Source organism: Entelurus aequoreus, linkage group LG03 (genome assembly GCF_033978785.1).
Source record: "Entelurus aequoreus isolate RoL-2023_Sb linkage group LG03, RoL_Eaeq_v1.1, whole genome shotgun sequence".
NCBI lineage: Eukaryota > Metazoa > Chordata > Actinopteri > Syngnathiformes > Syngnathidae > Entelurus > Entelurus aequoreus.
Window position 1 is genome coordinate 37,086,940 of NC_084733.1, and position 23,486 is coordinate 37,110,425.

Genomic DNA, 23,486 nt, shown 5'->3' on the forward strand with positions numbered 1-23,486 from the left:
TCATTTTATTTTAACTATAAGCTGTTTTGCAAAAATAATAATATTACAATAATATTATTGTTAAAGTAATACCTTACTGGTATTAAATTAATGGCTTAACTTAATGTCCGCAGTCATTTTTTGCTATTTCCCTCCGACACCCATCGCAACATCACATTTTCCTTGCTCGCTTCTTGGGTCTGTGATTAAAGACGGGCGAAGTGCTCATCAGGGAGTCTGGCGAATGTGAGGCGTAAGTGCCGTCTGATGCTGAGCCAGCGGGAGAGGGTGCCATGGCGCCTCCCGACTCGCTCATGGTGGACATGGGCCCCCCCTCTTCAAACACATCGCCACCCAGGTGGTGGTGATGAGGATGATGGTGGTGGTGATGATGCGCAGCAGCGCCCTGGCCGTCATCGCCATCCTGTGGCTCCACCTTTACCTGTGGCCACAAGGGGGAGTTGTTGGCCACACCTCCACCTTTAAAGAAGGACGAAGAAATGTTAATTGTATAAAATTAAAATTGCACATGGATGCTGCTTCTATGCGCATGTCTCAACCCTGAAATGTTTTATTATACAGAAGCTCCAATATACTGTGTATTCATAAATGCTCATTGCATACATGAACAAAAAACAGGCTTACCTGAGGTCTGAGGCGAATGGTCACCATCCAGGCCTGAGGACAACCTTTCACCGTGAGCCCCAAGAACCCCCATTGGCAAAGTCTGGTCCCCAGAGGCTAGGTCAGCTTCGGGCTCCTCACTAACTGGGAAGGAAATGTCACTCATGGGTTCCTCCTTTATCCTGGGGGGCTTGGAGTCCTCCAGAGCCTTCTCTGGATTCACCAGCCTTTCATATTCTTCTGACAGATCATTACTGACCTGAAATGACAAAATACAGAATATAAAATCACTAATATTCAAAATAAACCTTGATTGTCCATAACACCACATAATTTAGTAGCCCTTTCAGAATTAAAACACCAATAAGTGACTATGGTGTGATGTATTCACACTTCACAGAAATATGAGTGTTTCCCCCAGAAAATGTGTTAGTTAAGGTGGTGACTCTCCAGGGGGAAAGGACCGGGGGAGGGGTGGGTGGGTGTAAGGATCGGTGTAACTCGGCCTGTCGCCATCACGTCTCCACCTCGTCGCTGCCACCATAGCCTGGGGGGAAATAGACTACAGACTGCGTGAAGAAGCCCACAACTTTTGGTTGTGTTTTCCGCTCCATTTGCTGAATGGTGATATACGATATATATCTCGATATTTTTTCCGTAAGGTAAAAACAAAACAGTCCGAGTTACCTGAGATACTAAATACGTCATTATTATGAATTAGTAATTTACTAAGTCAAAATAATGACAAAATAGTGGCTTACAAAGTCAATTTAATGACTTGTGTAAGTAAGCGTTTGCAATAAGCGTTTGGAAAAAAAGAGTTAAAAGTGGGGCCACATGCTGACATATGTTCAACTCATCATGCTTAATTTAGTACAGCATTTGGGAAGCCTGTAGTTGATTTTTATTATGTAAATGTTATATTTTTATCAACATGTGCTTGCAGGCACGCTGCCATTCGAAACTAGGCTGCTACATTAGTAATGATTAATGTAACTATAGCTGAAAAAATAGTACAATAGCAATAGGAGAGACTATTCATCCCTGAACACCATGGAATTCATATAGGCTTTATGATGCAGTTACATTATTATATCAACTATCAGAGACAGCTTCAGGAAACTCTTCATTTAACATAATGTCCTTTTTTGCTGCTTCAACACAGCTCAATCAACACAGAAAAAGGTAAAGTGAAATAACTTTGTTGTTAACTGTAGGTCAATAATGACAGACAGGGCTTTGCTGTCCTTCACACACGCACGCACGCACACACACCGCACAGTGAGCTAACGTTACGCTAAAGGCTAATTAGCCTTGACCTCAAGGACTGCGAGCGAGCTGAGCTGCCGCTTATGTTTCTAGAACGTCAACGGGCTCATAGTGATGTTACTATTAGTTGACTTGGAAGTGTTTATTATAATTTGGGGAGAGTCCGCTGCATTATGCTTACCTGCTAAACACCTTTCTGCTCAATCCACCGTCTCCTCTCTGCCTGTGCCGTGACCAGTGACTCCAGGCGCTCTGAATACGCACTGCTGATTGGCTGTTACATGCGCTCTGAATACGCACTGCTGATTGGCTGTTACATGCGCTCTGAATACGCACTGCTGATTGGCTGTTACATGCGCTCTGAATACGCACTGCTGATTGGCTGTTACCGCTCTGCATGTAACCAATCAGATGGTTCTGTGGGTGGGACAATGCTGGGTGCTGCAGAGACGTACTGACAGAGGCAAAACTAAGCGGAGCAGCTTGTTAAGACTTTAGTTTAGGCGGTGGCTCTTAACAACAAAGCGCTGCGGGAAACCTTGAATATAATAATTAATATTGATTAAGTCCTCACCAGACAATTAATGTTGTGCTAAATTTGGAAGTGAGGAGCAGTTACGTTAAATTAGAATAAATAAATCTATATATTGCCACACTGTAAAAAAAAAAAAAAAGTTGAGAAAACTTTCAAGGCAACATAATGCAACAAGATTTTTGTGTTTTCTCAACTTTTGACTACTATTGTTGACTTAACTAAGATTTACATGTTGAGATAAGAGTTATGTCAACTCGGATCTTTCAATGTTTCAAATCTTTTTTGAAAAATCTATCTTGTTGTAGTTAATTTTGTGGCGAGTTTGGTCCGTTTTACAAAAGAATAAAGCCACAAATCATATGGAATATTAACTTGTGATCATATGTGATATTAACTTGTGAACATATGTGATATTAACTTGTGATCATATGTGATATTAACTTGTGAACATATGTGATATTAACTTGTGATCATATGTGATATTAACTTGTGAACATATGTGATATTAACTTGTGATCATATGTGATATTAACTTGTGATCATATGTGATATTAACTTGTGAACATATTTGATATTAACTTGTGATCATATGTGATATTAACTTGTGATCATATGTGATATTAACTTGTGCTGCTTTAAATGGAATTTAGATATTGACTTTTACAAAAGAATAAATCCACAAATCATATGGAATATTAACTTGTGATCATATGTGATATTAACTTGTGATAATATGTGATATTAACTTGAGATCATATGTGATATTACTGACAAAAAGATCCGAGTTGACATAACTCTTATCTCAAATTGTAAATCTTAGTTAAGTCAACAATAGTAGTCAAAAGTTGAGAAAACACAAAAATCTTGTTGCATCATGTTGCCTTGAAAATTTGCGTTTTCTCAACTTTTCTTTTTTTTACAGTGCATGGACTTTCACTGACTTCTTAAAATGTTGGTATTGATGCACACCAGTTAAAAATGGTGATGTGGCTTTTAGACACAAAACAAAGTGGCTTCATAAAATAAGACTCTCATCTCCCGTTTGTATGTCATTAACTACCGGTACATAAACTAGTTAGCTCTCTGTGATCACGGCACTGCTAAAAGTAGTACTTTAACGTTAAGACTTATAATAACTAGATCGCTAATACTTGGTAAAATATTTAGATCACAACATGGCTCCAGCACTCCCCGCCACCCCAAAAGGGATAAGCGGTAGAAAATGGATGGATGTAAATTGAGTATTGTTGGCAGTTTTTGGATTCTTTTCTAGAGGGATTTATAGGCGTGACATACGCAATGACGTTTTGAATCCCATTACCTCCATTGTTAGCTGACTTTTGCTAGCGCTTATTTACGAGTAAGAATGCTTTAAAAAAAAAAAAAAGATAAACATATGTGTGCCTGTCTTACATAGGGATAGTAAATGATAGGCAACACTTTTTAAAAAAGTGCAGTTCCCTTTGGGATGGGAGAATACATTCAAGCCCTGGTTTGACTGGGAACGCCCACATTTTAGTTTTGAGCCAACCAGAGTACACATCTTGGATGAAGGCGTGCAGGCAAAGACTGCCCAGCGCCGAAAATCCGCACAATTGCACAACGTTTTCCACTTAAACGCTAGGGAGAATAGACCCCTACAACCTGGAAAAAAACTTTAATTGCCAAGCTGAATGGTTTGTAATTTTTCCATTTACAATATTTGGCAGAACCCATGCATGACAAATTGATATAATCCTACAAATTACAGTGCTGCATTATTCCCTCACCTTAAACATGTAGCTGTGATAATCCTTGATGCGCACTTGCCAGAAGCGTTGCAGGGCCAGCACACTGCCGATGCCCACCTCGTGGAATACCTGCTCCATCACGTCCGGGAAGGGGCTGGCCCCCAGCCGGGCCTCCCTGTCCACTGCTACCCGCAGGAGCCGGGTTAGGCGCAGATAGTGCTCATGAACTAGGTCGGTCAGAGTTTCAAGCACACTCTCATGGGCTGTCTCAAAGCCGGCGTGGGCCAAAATGGTGGCCACTGACTGATAGAGGAGCTGTCTGCAGGACGGCCAACTCAGCTCTGTGACTGGCTCACCTTTACCCCTGATATTGGAGAACCCGTTGAGAAACAAAGTGATAAGACCACATATAAAGACAAATTAAAAAATGCTTACTTATAGAAGTCACTTTCAGGGTCACTGTGGCGGAGCTGGAAGGGCTGCCAGGGAGCTTTGCTGTCAAGCGGCAGCAAGTCATCAGGCATGGCAGGCGGGGTGGGAGGCTGCAAGGGCAGACGTGTTTCGACATCCTCTGGCTTTCCGCCAGCCTCGGAGGACGCCGCGCTCTGACCCTGGGCAGTCGCCAAAAGTGCACGAAGGCGGCGGACGTGCTGGCACAGTTGCACCGTGTGAATGGTGAGACTGCAAGGCTCCGACGGGATGTCCAGCATTGTGGTAGGGCGCGGCCGCTGGGCTGACGGCTGATGTAGGGGAGGATCCTGCATCTCCACCGATCGAAACTCACGCTGGAGCAAATCGAAGGAGCTCCGACTGGGAGGAGCCCCTGCGGGCCCAGGGATCTCACCCCAGTAGCGCATCATGATGAGAGGATGCGATGTTGATCAAAGTTGGTGTTCAGTTGACACACTGAGAAAATTGACACAAACAAGAGACAAACATGTTACAAGTTGCCAAAATAGCTGTAAATATAACAATTCCAACATTTTCATGTGAAATATTTAAATAAATAAGGGCCCTTATTTTGGACACGTCCGGTTCACTTTTTAGAATTTGTGGGTTGTTGACAATCACAGAATGAAACAATAATAAATATCTGCACATCAACACATGTTTACATATGATTTCTAAAGGGAGTCATCAGCCAATTTAAGATACAGTACGCTGTAAACATGTCCATTAAGAGAAACGTCTTCATTTTGTGTTATCAGCTACATTCGGCTAACGTTCGGTTTACTTGTCTCACACACTTAATACGATCAACAATTGTGTCTACTTAAAATAACGATCAACTATATATGGTAGTATATCATTGTTTGATTCATGCAATTTACAATTGATGGAAAACAACGTTTTGCGGTCGACACAAGCTTTAGAAAGGCAAAACATGTTTACTGCTTTGCGGAGCACGACTGGATTACGTACATGAATATTAAATCGACAGAAAGCATGCTTACTACTGTGGAAAAACAGAATAGTAACTCACGTTTTCCATAAAAAAGGTTTGTTGAGGTCAGGACAAATGAGCTTCGTTTTTTCAAATTAATGTCTAACCGGAAGTAACTATTTTGCTTTTTCCGGTGATATATGAAAATATATTTGCTTCCGCAAGAACTAAAGAAAAAAACATATTCTGAAAAAATACCCCTAATTTAATCCAATGATAATATTTGTAATAGTTTTGTTGAAATAGTTTTGTTTTTTAAATGCTTTGTATGTTTTGTATCAAGAGACAAAACCCGGGCACAATTGGCAGTCGCACCAAACAAACATGGCCGCCACGCAGCAGAAAGACATGAGTTCGTCAAACACGAATGAAAAAGACACCAACGCGGTGGAAATAGACGGCCTTTCCTCCATTAATCACGACGAGCAACCCGAAAAGAAAGACATACCCACCGACGACCAAGAAACAGCGGCCCCCTTTAAAAAACCAGCGTTCTTCGCGGTGCCTTCTCTTGCTCGCAAACGCAGTCTGAACGCCGCTGCTCCATCCAAACCAGAAGCTGAGACAAGAATCAAGGAAGAACTCGGCGACGCTCCAGTTGTTAACCCTAATTGTGAGTTATCAGCGGATGATAACAAAACGCCACAAGAGAATATAAACACTGATAAACATAGAGACCTTTCTCCGGTGAAGGTGAAAGCAGAAGCTAAACAGAAAACATGCCAGGTACCGCCTGCTGGCAACATCCCTCCCGTCCCGTACGCAGAGCCGCAGTGGGCTGGCCCGCCACCAGACGACGCGTATGCTCTTGAAATTCTAAAAAACGGCACCATAGTAGACCGGGTGCCCCTCACGCTGAAAAGTTACTTTGTGGTTGGACGTTTACCGGTGTGCGACGTCTCTCTGGAGCATCCTTCTATCTCCAGGTACCATGCTGTCATTCAATACCGCCAGCAGCCCGGCGAGACGAGATGTGTGGGTGAGGAACCCGGCTTCTACGTCCACGACCTCAGCAGCACGCACGGTACTGTCGTCAACAAGAATAAGATTCCTCCTAAGACGTACATCAGACTCCGTGTTGGACATGTCCTCAAGTTTGGAGGCAGCACAAGACTTTTCATCCTCCAGGTAAATAGTTTGTCTCTCTTTCTGATAGATAACTACTTTTTTTTTGTTTGTTTTTAGTTTAACTTTGGGTGCGATTTTTTTTAGTTCTGTCGACTACCATTAGCAATTTATTTTGAATTGGAGAAAATCTGATTATATATTATAATAGCAGTGTGTTGCTGCCACTAATTTGCATAACTGACCATGAAATATCTATACAGCAGCATAAGCGTGGGGACAATGTCGAGCACCCAGGTGGGATTGGTGGAAAATTCTTTCTCACCACCAAGCAAAAACCGCGCATGCTCAGACCCCTTCTACACTAAGCCGGCTAAGGTTATCCAGGGTAAATCCCACCTAACATTATCCTTGTCCACACACACACACACAATAGTCGTTTAAGACCCCCTCCCCCCTCCGTCAGCCGGCGTGACGCGACCTGGTATGCATGTGCGGAAAATGCGCACGTCATAGTCACCTTTGTGTGCAAGTTCTTAAATTGAACTTATCTGAACAATATCCAGTGTTGTGGTATTTCAGTTAACTGCAATCCAGTGTGCTGTGGGGCCCTATTGTGGTGAATCACACCTGAGCCATCATAAATTAATCAAATCATTATTGGACACGTGAAAGTACACAATGTGACAAAAAACATTTTACAACAATCAATCTCGGGATCTAGATATCTGGTCAGGACACTCCTCACTCTTTTGCCTTCACCTTCATTGTCCATTAGTTTTTGGTGACTTTATATACTCTGGACCTAGACGTTGAGTCCGTGACATACAGTCTGCTTTGCCAGTCCAAAAGCATTCGCCGTTTTCAGTAGTTTTCCCTCGACGGCCAGGTAATACAGAGCACACGCTACCTTTTATAGTACATCCACGGGAGCCCGCATTCTCGTTGACTCTCCTTCGACAAATGCACAAAGTTTTTCGGTAAGTAGAATCACAGCTGACCTCAACATTTGAAAGTTATTTTACCGTCTGAGAAGTGTTGTATCGGAAATAGCTGCAATCACTTTCTCTTAAGGTATTCATGTGTGATTTCCACAAGTGTCTGTACAGACGGAAGGAGAAACACGGGCATGTCTAGATGACTCGCCTCCATATTTCCAGTGGTTACCTCCGAGTTACGAAACCGCTTTATTATGAAGCTGGCTGTGGTGCGTTCTTTTTGATGTCACTTCCTGTGTGGGGCGCAGTCTTTCTGGCATCACTTCCTCTCCAAACTCAGTTTGTAAACAATCAATGAGTCCATACAGAGCTCAGAGCCAGAGATTCAAGAAATACACGGCCCCCCGTCCCCGTGTAAAAAATTGTCAGAGGAGGGTGACCTTAAACAATAGTTTAGTGTGGCTGAAACAGGGCTTAGGCTAAATAATTATTCATTTAAGGGATTATCCGGCTTAGTGTAGACATAGCCTCAGAAAAGTAGCGTCAGATTTACCGCCCGTCCGAGCACCCACTGGCAGAAATGTAGATCGGCGCCTATGTACAGCAGCACTGCTGTGAGCTTGAGAAGATGAATACCTATTTTTAAGTTAGCGTCTACAAAAGTGTCCAATAGCGCTCCGTTCACACTGCAGGGCCAGAATATCCAATTCGGATTTTTTTTGTCAAATTCGAATTTGGACAGCCGTTGACATTACCAAAAAAATGCTATTTCTAATGTGAATACAATCTGACACGCATGCAGACATGACGTTGCAGTGTTTACGAAAGTAAAATCATTTTAGTTGGTCTAAGTACTTGCACATTTGCGGTAATTCCAAGGATTTTGTGCAATCAAAGTCAACATTTTCTGGACCGAATTGTTGCGCATAGAAGGTTAAGAAGGAAGAGGACAAGTATTTTGGCTCTTGCAGTTTTACGGGATGATTTGCTTAGATGTCTGTTTGAAGAGCGTCAATGTGGGCGAGCAGTCGGAGACTAGAGTGGTTTTCACCTGTTTTCTTCTCTGTTGCCAACTATTTATTTTGTAATCGTCTATTCTGGCATATAATTGTCGCGTTTTAGCAACGTTCTGGTCGGATGAATGCGACCTGAACGCGGGAGCGTTCACATTGAAGACGCATTGCATTTATATCCGACTTATTTCCACATACAAAAAAGGGCTGGGTCGGATACGAAAAATTCGGAATTGCACTGTCCACACAAACATGAAAAAATCAGATGCAGGTCGCATATGGACAAAAAAATCATAATTGACCTGCAGTGTGAACAAGGCCTTAAAACAATTTTGTGATAATAGAAAATATCGACCAAATCACTGTTGTATTGCCCACATACTGTACTGACACCAGGTAATTGTTGCTGTCGGCGTTTGTATCGTTTTGCCGATGTCTGTTTACATCCAAGAGTTCCATCTTAGCTGTTAGCATATCTTATTGCAGTGCTTCTCAATAATTTTTTGTTAAGCCCCCCTCGGACGAAGAAAACATTTTGCGCCACACCCACTCTCCACTGCGACTATAAATAGTATCGTGTGTCTATAAAATCGTTTTAAGTACACCTCTGTATAACATTGTACCCTTATTAACGTTAAAGAAAAAAATAAAGCAATATAGATATACTTAGATGAAAGAATATCTTTATTAGGATTGTGTTTCAGTCTGTAACAGAAAGGATTTAAAGTGCATCAATTTGCCTGAAATAAAAACATTTTTTATCCTTATTCAAAGTATAAACACCGCCCCACTATTTGAGAAAGACTGGCATATTGTATCCCCCTACTGTGTGTAGTGTTGCATTCTTCGCTATTCCTCATTCTTCAGTGATGATACGTGCAAAAAACGTAGTTTTTTATTCTACCATCGAGGGGAGGATTGCTGACTTAGAAACGGCTTTGCATTGTGGAGGGATGTTAGCCACTACTGACGACGCTACAGTGCATTGACGACGCGGCTGTTCCCTTATCGCTGTCAAATTTGCGGGACACAACTAACATTTTTCATCAACATACATTGCACATACATAGTAGTATTAAAAGTTGTATTGTCTGCCAAATTAAAATAATTTATATCATCTCTATCGCACAAACCTATTACATATTCGCGTTGTTGCCCCATCTCTTATTCCCAAAACTTCTCTGAATATAAGATACTGTACAAGGGCTGGGCGATAAGGCTGAAAAATGTATCACGATATACGTTTTTTATATTGGTATATATCGATAGTTATTAATATTTTTTATGACCTATGGAAAAAATGGACCAAGAGAAAAATGTATTAAATGTAACATTTTATTGCAAATGTAACCTTTCTGAGATTATAATCCCCTCAGATACCAAGGGGGAACGGAAAGGAAATGTCAACACAAGGATGGAAAACACTTAATCAATCAATGTAAACAAAATTCTAAAATCACAATAAACATAAACAATAACCTATTTAAATTATGGCAATTAATTGATGTTATGTAATAATTATTTAAACATTATTGGACACAATAATTGTTTCAAAATAGCACATTTGTTATATTTAGTTGATTATTTAAGTTATACAATTCTGCATTTTAGTTCCTACCTGTTGTTTCCGTACATCCTAATAGGGAACGGATGTGGTTTGGAATGAAAAGATGAGCACAGCGAAGGACTACGGTCCATTTGAAAAAATCCCCAAAACTGCTATAGTGTCGAGGTGACTTCTCTTGTTTTATCGACAATCTCTTCGCTCTCTGCAGCACATATTTTTTATTTCTTTTCTCCCTCTATGAAGAGAATCAACAATGAGATGGCGCAACCAATCGCGATATATATTGATATCGTTTTATCGGGCCAGCTCTACACTGTACATATAGTCGCTATATATGTCGCTCGTCTTGTTTTTTTTTTTTGAAAAGTAAAAAAACAGAGGGTTCTACTCTGAATACACATTAAATATAGCAACACTGGTCCCTCCTACTATGTCCTTTTATTCTCTGGTAGACAAGGTGTGGTAAAAAGCAGCTTTACAATGTCATCTACAGTACAAAATTGGAAGGAGAAGTTACATTCACACACAGTCCCAGTCTTTTGTGATCAAGGACGAACAGGTACAAATAAATACAGCACAAATAAAAATGTGCCGATCAATTAGGCACAGATCTGTATAGGCCAATTTTCATGAAAAGTATGTGATTGTCATTGTCGATTAATGCCTTTGAATGCAGATCACAAAAGCAGATCTCCCTCATTGAGACAGTTTATATCTTTAGTCCCCTCCGCTGACAAGTTACGGTATCAGCTAATAGTGAATCTCTATACACAGTAAATAATAATCACCTCCATTGCGACAAATAAACTGCATTTCTTAGTATCTTAAGTATGATTATCAAGTAACAGTATTACTGAAAGACGATGCTAAACATCTTACTAGAGCAGGCCAAGAGCAGACATGCTAATGGATAAGCTAAATGCTAACCTAGCATAAAACGACACCAAGAAATAAGTGCCAAGTAAATTTGAGCAAGTGTAGATGGGAGCGTGTTGCAACAGAAAGCAATCAGATACTAACTTAAAATTAACAAATAATAAGAGAATGAGGACAGTACACAACCTGTAAGAGGAGGACAGATTGATCCATAAATGTGTGGTGTCGATGCCAAAGGTCATACTGTATATATGCATATACTGATACTCAGTATATGATCGATACTAGAGTGATTACTTTGACATTTTGATTTTCTCAAAACATTTTTTTTGTTATTTTCTCTAATGTTTACAAACTCAGGAAATAGTTTCCTGGACACACAAGGACTTTGAGGGCAAAAACTATCTGTCCATCCATCCATGTCTACCACTTAAGGAGATAAAAACATTACTCGATAATAGTTGTTGCTTTTTTTTAGTTATTGTGTACTATTGACTTGATTTTGCTCAAACAGTTGTATGTAATCCAATAAAATAAGGAACTAGTTCAAAAATTAGGGCTGGGCGATGTGGCTAAAAACTGTGTCGCGATATAATTTTTTTTTATTGGTTGATATCTATAAATATTAATATTTTTCATGACATATGGAAAATATGAACCAAGATAAAAAATATAATAAATTTAACATTTTTATTTCAAATGTAACCCTCTTCTGATTATAATCCCTTCAGCTATTGAGGTAGAAAGGAAAGGAAATGTCAACACAACCATGGAAAAAAAATCAATGTAAACAAAATTCTAAAATCACAATAAACACTTAACAATTACCTCTTTAAATTAAGCTGCTAAAATAAGGAATATCTAAGAAATGCTTAATAAAGTAAAACAAAATAGTTCAAAGTGTGAAAATGTAAACGTAGAGAAACCTGAGAAGAACAATTTTTTGCAGGTTCACTGACAGGAAGTTGCATGGTCTGTGTAACATTTAATGTGGTTTGTTATTCTTATTTAAGTATGCAAATTAATTTGTTATGCAGTAATTAGAATTTAAATATTATTGGACCAAATTATTATTTTAAAGTAGCACATTTGTTATAAGGATAAGGAACGGACGAGGGTTGAAAAAGAATTGATGAGCAAGGCGAAGGCCTACGGTCCGTTTGAAAAAAACCCATAAAAACTGCCATACTGTTAAGGTGACTTTACCTATTTTATCTACAATTTCTTCGATCTCTGCAGCGCTCATTTGTACTTTCTCTTCTCACTCCATGCAGAGAACCAACAGTGCCACAGCAAAATAGTGCAATCAAACCTGATAGTTGATACTGTAATGTGATTGGCTGTTTAGCGTGTCCCTCCCACTGCTCACTGATCATTCCCTGTTTTTCTAGGTTACCAGACCACGAGTGCCTTTGTCTATGCAACCAATCATGCTTCATTCTTTCCGGTTTCTTCCGACCCCCAAAAAAATATATGTACCGGTATATCGAATGTTTTATCGAACGCATTTTTTATTGATACTGATTACGTATTTATCGTGAAATATATTCATATCGTTTTATTGGCCCAGCTCTACCCTGAATACATAGAAAAAATTTCAGTTAATGCATGTGATCGGTATCGGACAGTTTTTACTCATGGGTGATCGGAATCGGCTGCATAAAAGCTTGATCGGAACATCTCTAATACTAATAGTTATAAAAGACTGTCCCACACACGCACCCTTTCACATTCAAATATATTGCACATCACAGTATTGCAAATATTTAAAATGAATGTATGGGCAAGCAATATATGGTAGGTAGCAGCAACTACTAGTCACAAATTAAAAACACAGAACGTAAAAATATTTCTTGTGTGCAGCTCTACTATTTCATGAAGTTATTTTTTGTTTTCTCGCTTTGCAGTGTTTTTTCTTGATATTTGACTTGCCAACGTGCCAACACTGCATATGAAATTGATCAAAAGTCTGTTTTTTATCCGTGCGTAACAGTTGCAGATGATGATATCCTCAGGCAGCAAAATAATTGGTTTTGCCTTTTTTCTGCTTTGTTTTGACATAATGTCAGCTTTCGATGAAATCCTCTTCTCTGCTCTTTCAGGGTCCAGAATTCGACGAGGAAGAAGAGTCTGAACTAACAGTGACAGAGCTGAGGGAGCAATCTAGGAAACAGAGGGCTGAGCTTGAAAAGATAATGATGGGAGAGGGATCTGAGAAAGAGGAGCGGGAGGAGAAAGTTGAAGGCGAAGGTGACAAGAGGAAACTGTCGAGTGAAGAATCTGGATGTTCATGGGGAATGGGTGAGCTTCTTATCTAACATAAACTGTATATACAGTATGGAAATTTTGTAGTGAGAGATGTGAATTAACTCCATGTATCGTCCAAATCCACTCAGCTGAGGAGCCTGTTCCAGAGGAAGATGAGAACGAGGAAAACCCTTTCTCAACCGAGTTCCATGAAGACCAGGAAGCTGCATACTTAAAGGACCCTAAGAAGGCTTTGCAGGGATTTTATGACAGGGAAGGTAAAATACCTGAATCAACAGAAATTAGGATGACGGTTGTTTTTTCTCCTGAATATACAGTATACATTTTTTTTTCTTAGGGGAAGAGCTGGAGATTGAGTATGAAGATCAAAATCATGGCACCTGGCTCTGCAGAATAAAGTAAGTGTCCTGAAGACCTTGTAGACATACTACAGCTAATTGTTTAATAAAGCTTTCCAAGCTGCTGCTCGGCTTGTATTTCCACGACAATCTACCTGTGTATGTAAGAGGGTAATAGATGTGTAAGTTATGAATTATGAAAAGCACAATATCATACTGTTTGTGTAGAAAAGTTGAATCAAGGCAATTGGACTTTTCTTGTTTAAGACGTTTCAACTTTTGTCCAAAAGGCTTTTTCAGATTTACATTTTTAAGAGATTTGTCTCCACCAAAGATTGTCTCATTCCACGAAAGAAGGGGCCAGTAAACAAGCTGTTTCGCCAACAGGAAGGGAAACGATTAGAGGTGTAACGATATTGTAGACACTGCGGTATTACGGTTTCAAAATCTTCTCAATGATGCCGTGAAGCATAACAGAATCAAATTAAAACTTGACGTGTAGTTTTTTTCTGGCTTTTTTGCTTTGGCGGGTCTGAAAATATATTATTCTTAACATTCTTGCCACTTAATTTTACACACTATGGCATTTTACATTTTTTATTTCTTTTTTGGACATGCAGATATATCACAGTAATATCGTAACGTTGCCTTAATACCGTGATAATATCGTACCGTGATATTTTGATATCGTTACAGCCTTAGAAATGACTTACTATTATACAGCAGCCATCACCAAATGTTGGACTTCAGTCCACATCTGGACCATGGGACTTCCCTTGCCAGACCCGTGACCTATTAAAGTAAGGTTGCGCAATTATAGATCAGATCAATTTGACCAAAATATTTTAATCCTATCATCATGTTTTGTTTCTGCATGTTAATGACACATTCTAGCTGTGTCCCGCAAATTTGACAGCGACAAGTGAACAAACAATGCAATGTAGCGTTTTCGCTAGCAAGCTAGCGACTAATATCCCTCAACAGTGCACCTCCTAAATAACTAGCCTTCGCCTCCATGGCAGAAAATAAACTGTTTCTTACAAGTATTATTATCACTTTACTAGAAGACAGAAAATAACTAAGCATGCTACACTACACACTCTAGGAAGATACAAGAAGTCATGCTTAGGTATAGCTTTTGAATGTAAACAGTGGTGGGTGAATTGATTCAAATATATATCAATGCCAAGTATAGTATCGGTATATAATCGATATTGCAGTTTGATCAATGTTTTTTATTATCACAAAATCGTTTTCTTTTTTTTACTCACTTAAGAGCCCATTTTAGTTTTGCTTTTGTTTTGTTATTTCACTTAATTATACATTTTGTATGTAATAAAGGATAAATGGGACTAAGGAAATAATTTAAATAATTGATATTGTTACACCGCAACCTTGTGTTTTTGTCAGTTGACAGTTGTGATCCAAGTTTGATCATTTAATGACTCTGAACATTTTAAAGGGGAACTGCATTTTTTTATTGTTTGCCTAACATTCACAATTATGAGAGACAAAAACACGTCTTTTTCATTTTTTTTTGTTTAGGATTCTAAAGATTAAAAAAACGTTTACAAGTTGCGGCTAGCATTGCAGCTAATGGGAGCCACCTATATAACTTTCAAAGCCCTTTGAAACTACTTCAAAACCCTCCATCAATGTTTTATAAACATGCTGTAAGTATATATATATATATATATGTATATATATATATGTATATATATATATATATATATATATATATATATATATATATATATATATATATATATATATACGGAAAATGTTGTACATATTATATTATCTGTGTCTGTTACTACATGATATATATATAATGTAGCAACAGACACAGATAATATAATATGTACAACATTTTTCTTATTTTGGTTATTTTAAGCATTACTAGAACTCCTTTCCTGCGGGAATTGATTTTATTGCTCACAGCAACGGACTTCCCACTTCCGTCAACAAACGCGTGTTTTCGTTTGCACTTTAATTTTATTGACAGTTTATTTAAGAAACATTAGTATTATTATTATTAGTTATTAATTTACTTATAATTTATTCATTTTAGGACAGCGTTATTGAATGTAAATGTATTTGTTATCAGTTTTGATGAGTCCATTCTCTCATTAGGATTGTGAACGATAGGCAACATCAAAATAAGTATGAACATTGTTATGCTGGATATAGTCCGATAATTATTTTGCTAATATCGGATTGGGACACCCCTGGCAAAGATGTTGAACATTGTAACGTAATTGTTCCCCAACAGTCGGTTGCACTCTTCACATGCAAGACCCAAACTGCATACTGAATTGAACTGATGAAAACTGGACTTCATTTCTGCTAGAAATGTGTTGCATAGATGTAGTTTGATCATGCTGCTGTCTGCATGTCAGGCTGCCAGTGGACGACGCCCTGGGCCGACAGCTTGTTGCCGAGGTGACCCACACGGGCAAGAAGAAAGAAGCAATGGTCCAGTGTTGTCTGGAATCCTGCAGGATGCTTGAGGCTAGAGGAGTGCTGCGCCAGGAAGCAGGTGCGGCCAAGCTCTTGGAACAGGCAACATCTTAAAAACTTTTTGAGTATTATAACAAGAGTTTGTTGTGTTTGCATCCAGTTTCCCGCAAGCGCAAGAAAAAGAACTGGGAAGATGAAGATTACTACGACAGCGACGATGACACCTTCCTGGATCGGACTGGCACCGTTGAGAAGAAGAGGCAAGAGAGAATGAAGAAAGCAGGAAAGATTCAACAGCGAACCGAGACTTATGAATCATTGGTAAGGCTCAAAGCATAATGACAGATTCATAGTATAGTGGAACCTCCAAAGTTGAACACAATATTAAAACTGTTAAATCATAAGAAATCACGTCGGAGGGGCGCGGATCCATCTATAAATTGGTTGTGTCAATACCGAGTATAGCATCAGTATATGATAGAGTGATTAGGTCGATATTTTTCTTTTTCTTCAAATTGTTTTGTTTTTAATACCCTGGGCACAGGATGACTTGGAGGGCAAAAAACAAAACATTTAAATGAGTAGTAGATTTAGCTTTTGTTTAGTTATGTACTATTGACTTTGCTTTGCTCAAACAATTGTATGTAATTAAAAAGAATACATAATTAGTTTAAATATTGTGGTAAAATTGTTAAACTGTCAATAGCACTTACTATAAGTACAACGGAAAATTTGCAGTTAATACATGTGTACGGTAATGGTTTTGGCCGATCTCACTGATGAATGATCGAAATCGGCAGCATAAAACCCTAATCAAAACATCCCTAATTTCAAACGTGATTGACAGAATTCAATTTTTTATAAATACATTTTCCCCATAAGAAATTATACAAATGCACCTAAATCCATTCCAGAGACATTCAAAAATATGATCACAAAACACTTTGTTTTAGGTAATAATTATAATTTACATGCAGTAAACAATGTAAAATACATAAATAATAAATTAAATTGATAAATGAACATTTAACATAACTTTTTAACTTTATTAAAGACTGCGATGAGCAGAATGAGAGGGGAGAGAAGAGCCACGCGAACGACATCTTTGTAGTTGGTGATCAGTTGCTTGAATTAAATATTTGTTTTTTCACCTTCTTTATTGTGTTAAAATTAATAGGATTATGTTTGGATAGACAGGGTAACGGACTAGTTTGTTAGGCACAATGTTTGGCGTTATGTGTCTGTCGAGAAAGCGTGAGAACACATCTTGAGCTTTTTGATGACCTTTGATGATGATCAATCTGTTGAACTATGACTTTTGGAGCATCCGACTTCAGTGGCTCTACTTAATTTGTGGTTCTTGCTTGATATGAATTCAAGATGGATGCAGTTTGATGATCCTTTTTCCTCCAGATTGCCAAGCTGTCAGAGGTGGAGAAGGAGGTGGCAGAGACACAGAAAAAGCTTGGCACGGGTGGGAAAGGTGAGTCATCGTCACATAAACTGTACATGTATTGGTTACATAATCATCATGATCACCTCCTTATTTCGTACCAGATGCCTCCAGCTCTTCCAACGATGACACATTGGATGCGTTCATGACTGCTGTGCGCAGCGAGGCAGCCATGGATGCCGTGGAGCGCAGGAAGCTTCACGTGCACGTTGCACACCTGCGCAAAGACGCCCAGCGGCTCCGCAAACTGGTGGAACTCACACGGCCCACACAGCTGCCCTCACTGCTCCCCAGGTAAAACGTGGCTCCTTCCCACTGCCAACCCCTCTTTTGTGGCGTAACATGTAAAAATAATATAACATTGCTGACTGTAATGACTGTGATTGGTTGGCTGGTAGAACATTATTTTCTGTGCAACTTGAGTTATAAAAAACAACTGGTTCAGGCCTACAGCCTATGGGGTGGTGGAAAAAAACAATTAAAATCCGAATCGTGATTCATGTTTTTTTTAGTTTCTTTTTTTTGTACCTGTCCTTATTACGTTTATTATTTGGATCAACATTTGCAATAAAATGCATGGATTTGCCTGAATGCAAATCATTTACATTTTAACATACCCTAGTACCAATTTGGTACTTGAAAAACGGTGCCTGAACCAGTACAAATTACACAATGAAATACAATTTTTTTTTAAATAAATAAATAAATACATCAACTTTATAAATAAAATTATATCCAAGCAATACATTCAATAATAACAAATTAAATCCTCAACAAATTTTCATATTAATGGCAGCAACACAGAACATAGCGAACGTGCACAATTTGACTCTTGTAATATTGATACTCATAATTCCCAGTGTTCATAAATGCAGCCTTGTTCGCTGTAGCAGTCCTTGATGCATAATGAAAGTGTTGTGTTGTTGTTGCTGCTTGGCTACTATATAGCTTAGCACTGCGATGTTACGAGGGCTGTTTTTGACGTGTTCAGGTCGGCAATAAAGTTTAAAAAGAGTTTCTGTCAGGACGCTACATTACTAACAAGATGTTACTTGTACAGTATTATCGCCAAGTATTTGTGGCAGTTTGCTGAGACTGCATTCATTTAGCGCCAAGGGTTTTTTTTTCAGTCTGGGTACTGTCACTTATAATGGCACCGGTGCTATTATGGAACTGGCTTTTGGTGCCTATCCCTATTGATTCATTCCAGCTGCAACAACAGTTCCCCCTCTTTTTAATAACCTATGTTGTAATTTTTATCTATCTTTTGTCAAACATTTGAACCGATTACAAACCAGTCAATATTGAGCATTGATTTATGTCTCTAATGTTTAAAACACAGATACTTTAGTCCCTCATACTTAGGTTTTAGCTCAGTAGTCAAGACGCCCGCCTCTCACACCGGCAGCGTGGGTTCGCTCCCTGATCTGAGCAGTAGGAAAAAACAATGCAGTTGAGAGAGATAGAGAGCACACAATCGCTACACGAAGCAGAACTGTTTGTGATTGACAGCCATGAACACCAATCATTGCATTTCGCTGTCAAAATCGGGGGCCCCTGATTGGGTGGAGGCCCCCAGGCTTCAGCCCTGGTAAGCTCATGCATGAAGGCAACCTTAACTATGCAAAAATACCAAACTTGATACTTTGTAGGTAAGTGTTTCATGTAGTTTAGAATTATTCACATTTGGGCCAGGATATGCGTGAAGGGTTACTTTCACTGCTTGAGTTATTTGTAGCATAAACAGAGTGTCATTGTCTATGAACCTGGATGGAAAATAGCCTACTAGCTAATACAAAAATGGACAAACAAACAAATATGATTTGTTTCCCCTACCTTTTTGTTAACAGTTCGAGCGGCTCAGAATCCGAGAAACCAAAGAAGGCCTTGCCCCTTTTTGGTGCCATGAAGGGAGGAAGAAAGTTTAAGCTGAAGACTGGCACACTTGGGGTTGGTGTACTTTATTTTGAAATTCAGTCTTTTGGTTATCTGATGTTGACCTAATAATTCTACATCGGTTTTGTGTAGATGTTGCCTCCTAAGCAGCCCAGCTTGCCTCCCGAACTCTTCATCATGAAGGAACTTCCCCCTGGAGGAGAGGAAGAGGAGGAGGAGGAGGAAAAAGATACAGTGTCCGAAAAAACTGTTGACCCTGAAGAGTCGACCAACGTCATATCCCAAGAGACTTCAGGACAGGAAGAAGAGGAATTAGTGCCACCAAAAGGTCAGATTACAGAAAAAGTGGTGTAATAGACACTGTGCCCTAATTAATAACAATTAGGTGGATGTTATTAATTTTACAATGACATTAAAGACATCATCTTGGAGTTTGCAGTGGTGTTTAAAGTGAAAGTGCTGCAGTTTGCATGAGGACAAAATACTTAACTTTTTAGTATTGACCTAGAAATTAATATTAGAATATAATGAATTAGTAGTTGCTTGTTATAAAAAAATATATAGTTACACGTTCACCTTAATAGACACCGATGGTCGTTATTTTTAAAGAAATATGCAGTTTTTTTAATGTAAAACTTTGTGGTTAGTATGTTTGTTTTTGGGGGTTTTTCAATCGTACTAATGAGTTTAAGTGGTATAGACAATGGATGGTGTAGTGCTTCATGACTTACTTATGCCACTATGTGGCAATAGATTCTCGAAAGCAGGGGTCCCCAACCTTTTTTCCACCAGGGACCGGTTTAATGTATGCATTATTTTCACGGACTGGCTTTCCACGTGTGGCAGATAAAAACAGGCAAAAAATTAGCATGAAAAATCAACTCACCATAACGCTGAAGTAGTGGGAGCCCTGAGCGTGTTTCCTTGCGAGGAGATGGTCCCCAGTATTTCTTAACCAAAGAGCTGTTGGGCCGTGAGCGCCGCCTAGAATGTAATATATCTGTTTTTTCAGCTGTGGTCCGCATAGGCGGCAGCTGTACTTACGGTAGTTGTAACACACTTTTCTACTACTTGTGGCAGTAATGACAATATAAAAAACACAGAAGAAGTCTGGCGCTAATGTCATTGAGAAATGTGTTAAGCGCAAAAATTATGACTAAAGTGGTGAAGCTGTATTTTCATTTGTACTTTAATTTTATTGACAGTTTAGTTACGATTTTAGCAAAACATAATACATATTGTATGTTAATTTATTTTTTTGTAATAAGCCTGACCTAAACCTAACATTTATTTGTTAGATTAATAATCTTTAGGATTTCCACATCCTTATATATAATTGTACAAGGTAGTAAACTGTAAGTAGGTTAGATATTTTATTTTATTTAATATTATCAAAATCAAAAGTAAGATTACTAATTCAGTGTTAATATTGGAGTGGTCCCCGGGTCCCTTTGTAGTGGAAAAGTTGGGTCCTGAGGTCAGACAGGTTAAGAACCCTTGCTATATACAATGACTCTTCAGATGGAAATTAGCCTTTGGCTATAATCTGGCACATTAATATATGTTCATTAATGTGCATGAATGGACTATAACAAATGGTGACTTCCTATCAGGAGTTGTAATATACATCTATAAACAAGTGTATTGGTGTGTTTAGTGGGACAGGTGAAAGTCAAGTTGGAAAAAATGCATTGGTTTGTAAATTAAATAATGTTTCTGTGCGGCCCGGTAGTAAATGCGTCACGGCAAGTGGTCCCCGGATCGATGGTTGGGGACCACTGCTCTATAGTACTTTGTATACACATAGACTGATACGTGTAAACGGTCCGGGGACCACTGCTCTATAGTACTGTATATACACATAGACTGATACGTGTAAACAGTCATTAAAAAATCTCCTTCTGATGTATCTTTTTTTTTCTTCTTTAATCAGAGCCAAGTCCCAAAAAGAGGACAACTAAACCATGTGCGGACACTGACCCGCCGCCGCCTCAGAACACAAAACCCAGTTCTAACCCACCAGTTGCTGGTGAGTCCTTAGTAATTATGACGTTTTGAGCCTACCCTGACATTTCTGTAAAACTTTACAGAATCCAGAGCCAAGGGTGATGAGGAGCCTAGTCTGAGAAAGAGAAAGAAAGTGATGGTAGGTGGCACTTCTTACACTCAATGAGCTCATGTTACATACTGTATACTAACTCTTTGTGGTGTGCGTGCGTGTGTGTCTGTTCACATAGCCGCCAGTGCAGCTCTCAGGCCAGTATCCTCAAGACGACCCTGATTATTGTGTCTGGATGCCGCCCACAGGTAACCTTTCCTAACAGCTAGAACTTTATTCAAGAAGCTTGTATTGAAATTGAAGTATTTACATTTAATTGGACATGATGAGTTTTGACTGAGTGAGCTTTAATGACCTATTGGAATTATTTACACATGGGCCATTCTATCAACTCTGTGCCATTTGCTTGCTCTAACACTCAAAACTAAACTTATTATGTTAAATGTTTAAACTCAAAATGTGATCATACACATAATGAACTACTCAAATAAGGAAGGCCAAATGAAACACAATGGAATAATTAAATATTTAAGTAATTACTTAAATGTGCCATTAAATAAATTAATGTCATGAATGTATTTGATGTAGGGCTGTCAGACGATAAAATTGTTTAATCGCAATTAATCGCATTTTGGTCATTGTTAACTCAAAATTAAGCAGGAGTTTGCAGCATTATCACGGCGAAAAATAGTCCTTTCTTGTCCGGAGAACAACTTGCCATGGCCTTGAACATGATATTTCCATAAGGTTGCCTTTCTTTTGTTCATTTATGCTCGCTTGTGGCTCATCAGTAGCAAGTGATACTGCAGCCAAGTTCCCCCACTACGACACTACGATACTGAGTGCCGTTATTGAAAATGATATCTAACGCGTTATCGCGTTAACTTTGACAGCCCATAATTTAATGTGAAATTACATTGAATTTTTAAATTACTTTAAACCAGGGGTGTCAAAAACATGTGGTTTTATCTGGCCCGCAAGATGAGTTTGCTAAGTATAAAAATACGTACAACATTTTGAATGAAAGAAACGGCTGTGTCCACTGGCCAGAGTTCGCATGACTTCAGAGCACATAAATGTGCTGAATTAACATGTGGCCCTTTCTAACTTCATGTAAATGAGTCCAAATTCACACATTTTGTTGGAGATTATGCTACATATCAGTTTGCGCTCCTGTTTGGAGTATGTTGTCCATGTTTCGCTGCCGTAGAGAAGAACACCTTCCACATGCGCTGCCTTCGCCGCATCCTCGGCATCCATTGGAGTGACAAGGTGACGAATGCCCAGGTCCTCGAACGCGCTGGTCTTCCTACCATGTTCACGCTGCTCAGACAACGCAGGCTGCGTTGGCTCGGCCACGTGTGCCGTATGGAGGATGGACGTATCCCAAAGGACATCCTGTATGGCGAACTTGGCTCTGGCAAGAGATCTGTTGGCCGGCCAAAACTGCGCTTCAAAGATGTCTGCAAGCGGGACATGAAAGCCCTGGACATAAACACTGAACACTGGGAAGATGCAGCAGCTGACCGCAGCAAATGGCGCAGTGTCCTTCACAAACAGCTGAAGACTGGCGAGGAAAAGATCCATGCCACAGCCAATGAAAAAAGAACCAATCGGAAGACACGCACTCCTGCAGTTGCGCCTTCCAGCTACATCTGCAGTAAATGCGGCCGTGTTTGCCTCTCCCACATCGGACTCATCAGCCACAGCAGGCGTTGTCGCTGAGTTTAAACTTGACCTCTGGACTGGCGCAGTTTCCATAGTCGTTACGACTGACGGAGGCCTGATGATGCTACATATGAACAGAATAAACCACGTGATGTTAGTACATCAGTTGGGGAAAATGAGTAAATTACATTATTTTGATGTTATTATTCATTTCATCTTCTGATGAAATGAATAATACTTCTGCACTCTGACCATAGTATCAGATCAGTCATACTGGAAATACAGAAACATTAGAGAAAGATGT

At 39.3% G+C, this 23,486-nt stretch overlaps 2 protein-coding genes across 5 annotated transcripts in view; one reads left to right on the forward strand and one right to left on the reverse strand.

The window, feature by feature from the left end:
• On the reverse strand, positions 1-6,590 carry supt7l (SPT7 like, STAGA complex subunit gamma). 3 transcript variants are annotated; one of them, XM_062041734.1, is made up of 5 exons: positions 6,468-6,590; positions 4,573-5,043; positions 4,177-4,501; positions 625-862; positions 1-459 (listed from the first exon to the last, which is right to left on the reverse strand). In XM_062041734.1, exons 2-5 carry the CDS (start codon positions 4,995-4,997, stop codon positions 152-154), a joined length of 1,296 nt encoding a protein of 431 aa, XP_061897718.1. In that variant the 5' UTR covers positions 4,998-5,043; positions 6,468-6,590; the 3' UTR covers positions 1-151. The 3 variants fall into 3 exon arrangements, with proteins under 3 accessions (XP_061897718.1, XP_061897719.1, XP_061897717.1); XM_062041735.1 differs by lacking the exon at positions 6,468-6,590 and adding an exon at positions 6,260-6,365; XM_062041733.1 differs by lacking the exon at positions 6,468-6,590 and adding an exon at positions 5,621-5,721.
• Positions 5,887-23,486, forward strand: part of slc4a1ap (solute carrier family 4 member 1 adaptor protein) — a 23,500-nt gene continuing 5,900 nt past the window's right edge. The window contains exons 1-14 of one of the 2 annotated variants that reach the window (XM_062041731.1): positions 5,887-6,381; positions 6,508-6,709; positions 13,143-13,341; positions 13,437-13,565; positions 13,646-13,706; positions 16,046-16,185; positions 16,267-16,427; positions 17,520-17,589; positions 17,664-17,853; positions 19,410-19,509; positions 19,588-19,783; positions 21,389-21,484; positions 21,546-21,601; positions 21,693-21,762. In XM_062041731.1, coding sequence (XP_061897715.1) covers positions 5,906-6,381; positions 6,508-6,709; positions 13,143-13,341; positions 13,437-13,565; positions 13,646-13,706; positions 16,046-16,185; positions 16,267-16,427; positions 17,520-17,589; positions 17,664-17,853; positions 19,410-19,509; positions 19,588-19,783; positions 21,389-21,484; positions 21,546-21,601; positions 21,693-21,762 — 2,146 coding nt within the window. In that variant the 5' untranslated portion in view covers positions 5,887-5,905. Of the gene's footprint in view, positions 6,710-13,142; positions 13,342-13,436; positions 13,566-13,645; positions 13,707-16,045; positions 16,186-16,266; positions 16,428-17,519; positions 17,590-17,663; positions 17,854-19,409; positions 19,510-19,587; positions 19,784-21,388; positions 21,485-21,545; positions 21,602-21,692; positions 21,763-23,486 lie in introns of both variants that reach the window. The other variant, XM_062041730.1, reaches the window with a different exon arrangement.

Coding starts and splice junctions, on each gene's coding strand:
- supt7l (XM_062041734.1), bottom strand. CDS start 4,997: ATGATGCGCTACTGGGGTGAGATCCCTGGGCCCGCAGGGGCTCCTCCC. Junction 863..4,176: donor ATCACAGCTACATGTTTAAG/GTGAGGGAATAA, acceptor TTGTCATTTCAG/GTCAGTAATGATCTGTCAGA. Junction 460..624: donor CCATTCGCCTCAGACCTCAG/GTAAGCCTGTTT, acceptor CCTTCTTTAAAG/GTGGAGGTGTGGCCAACAAC.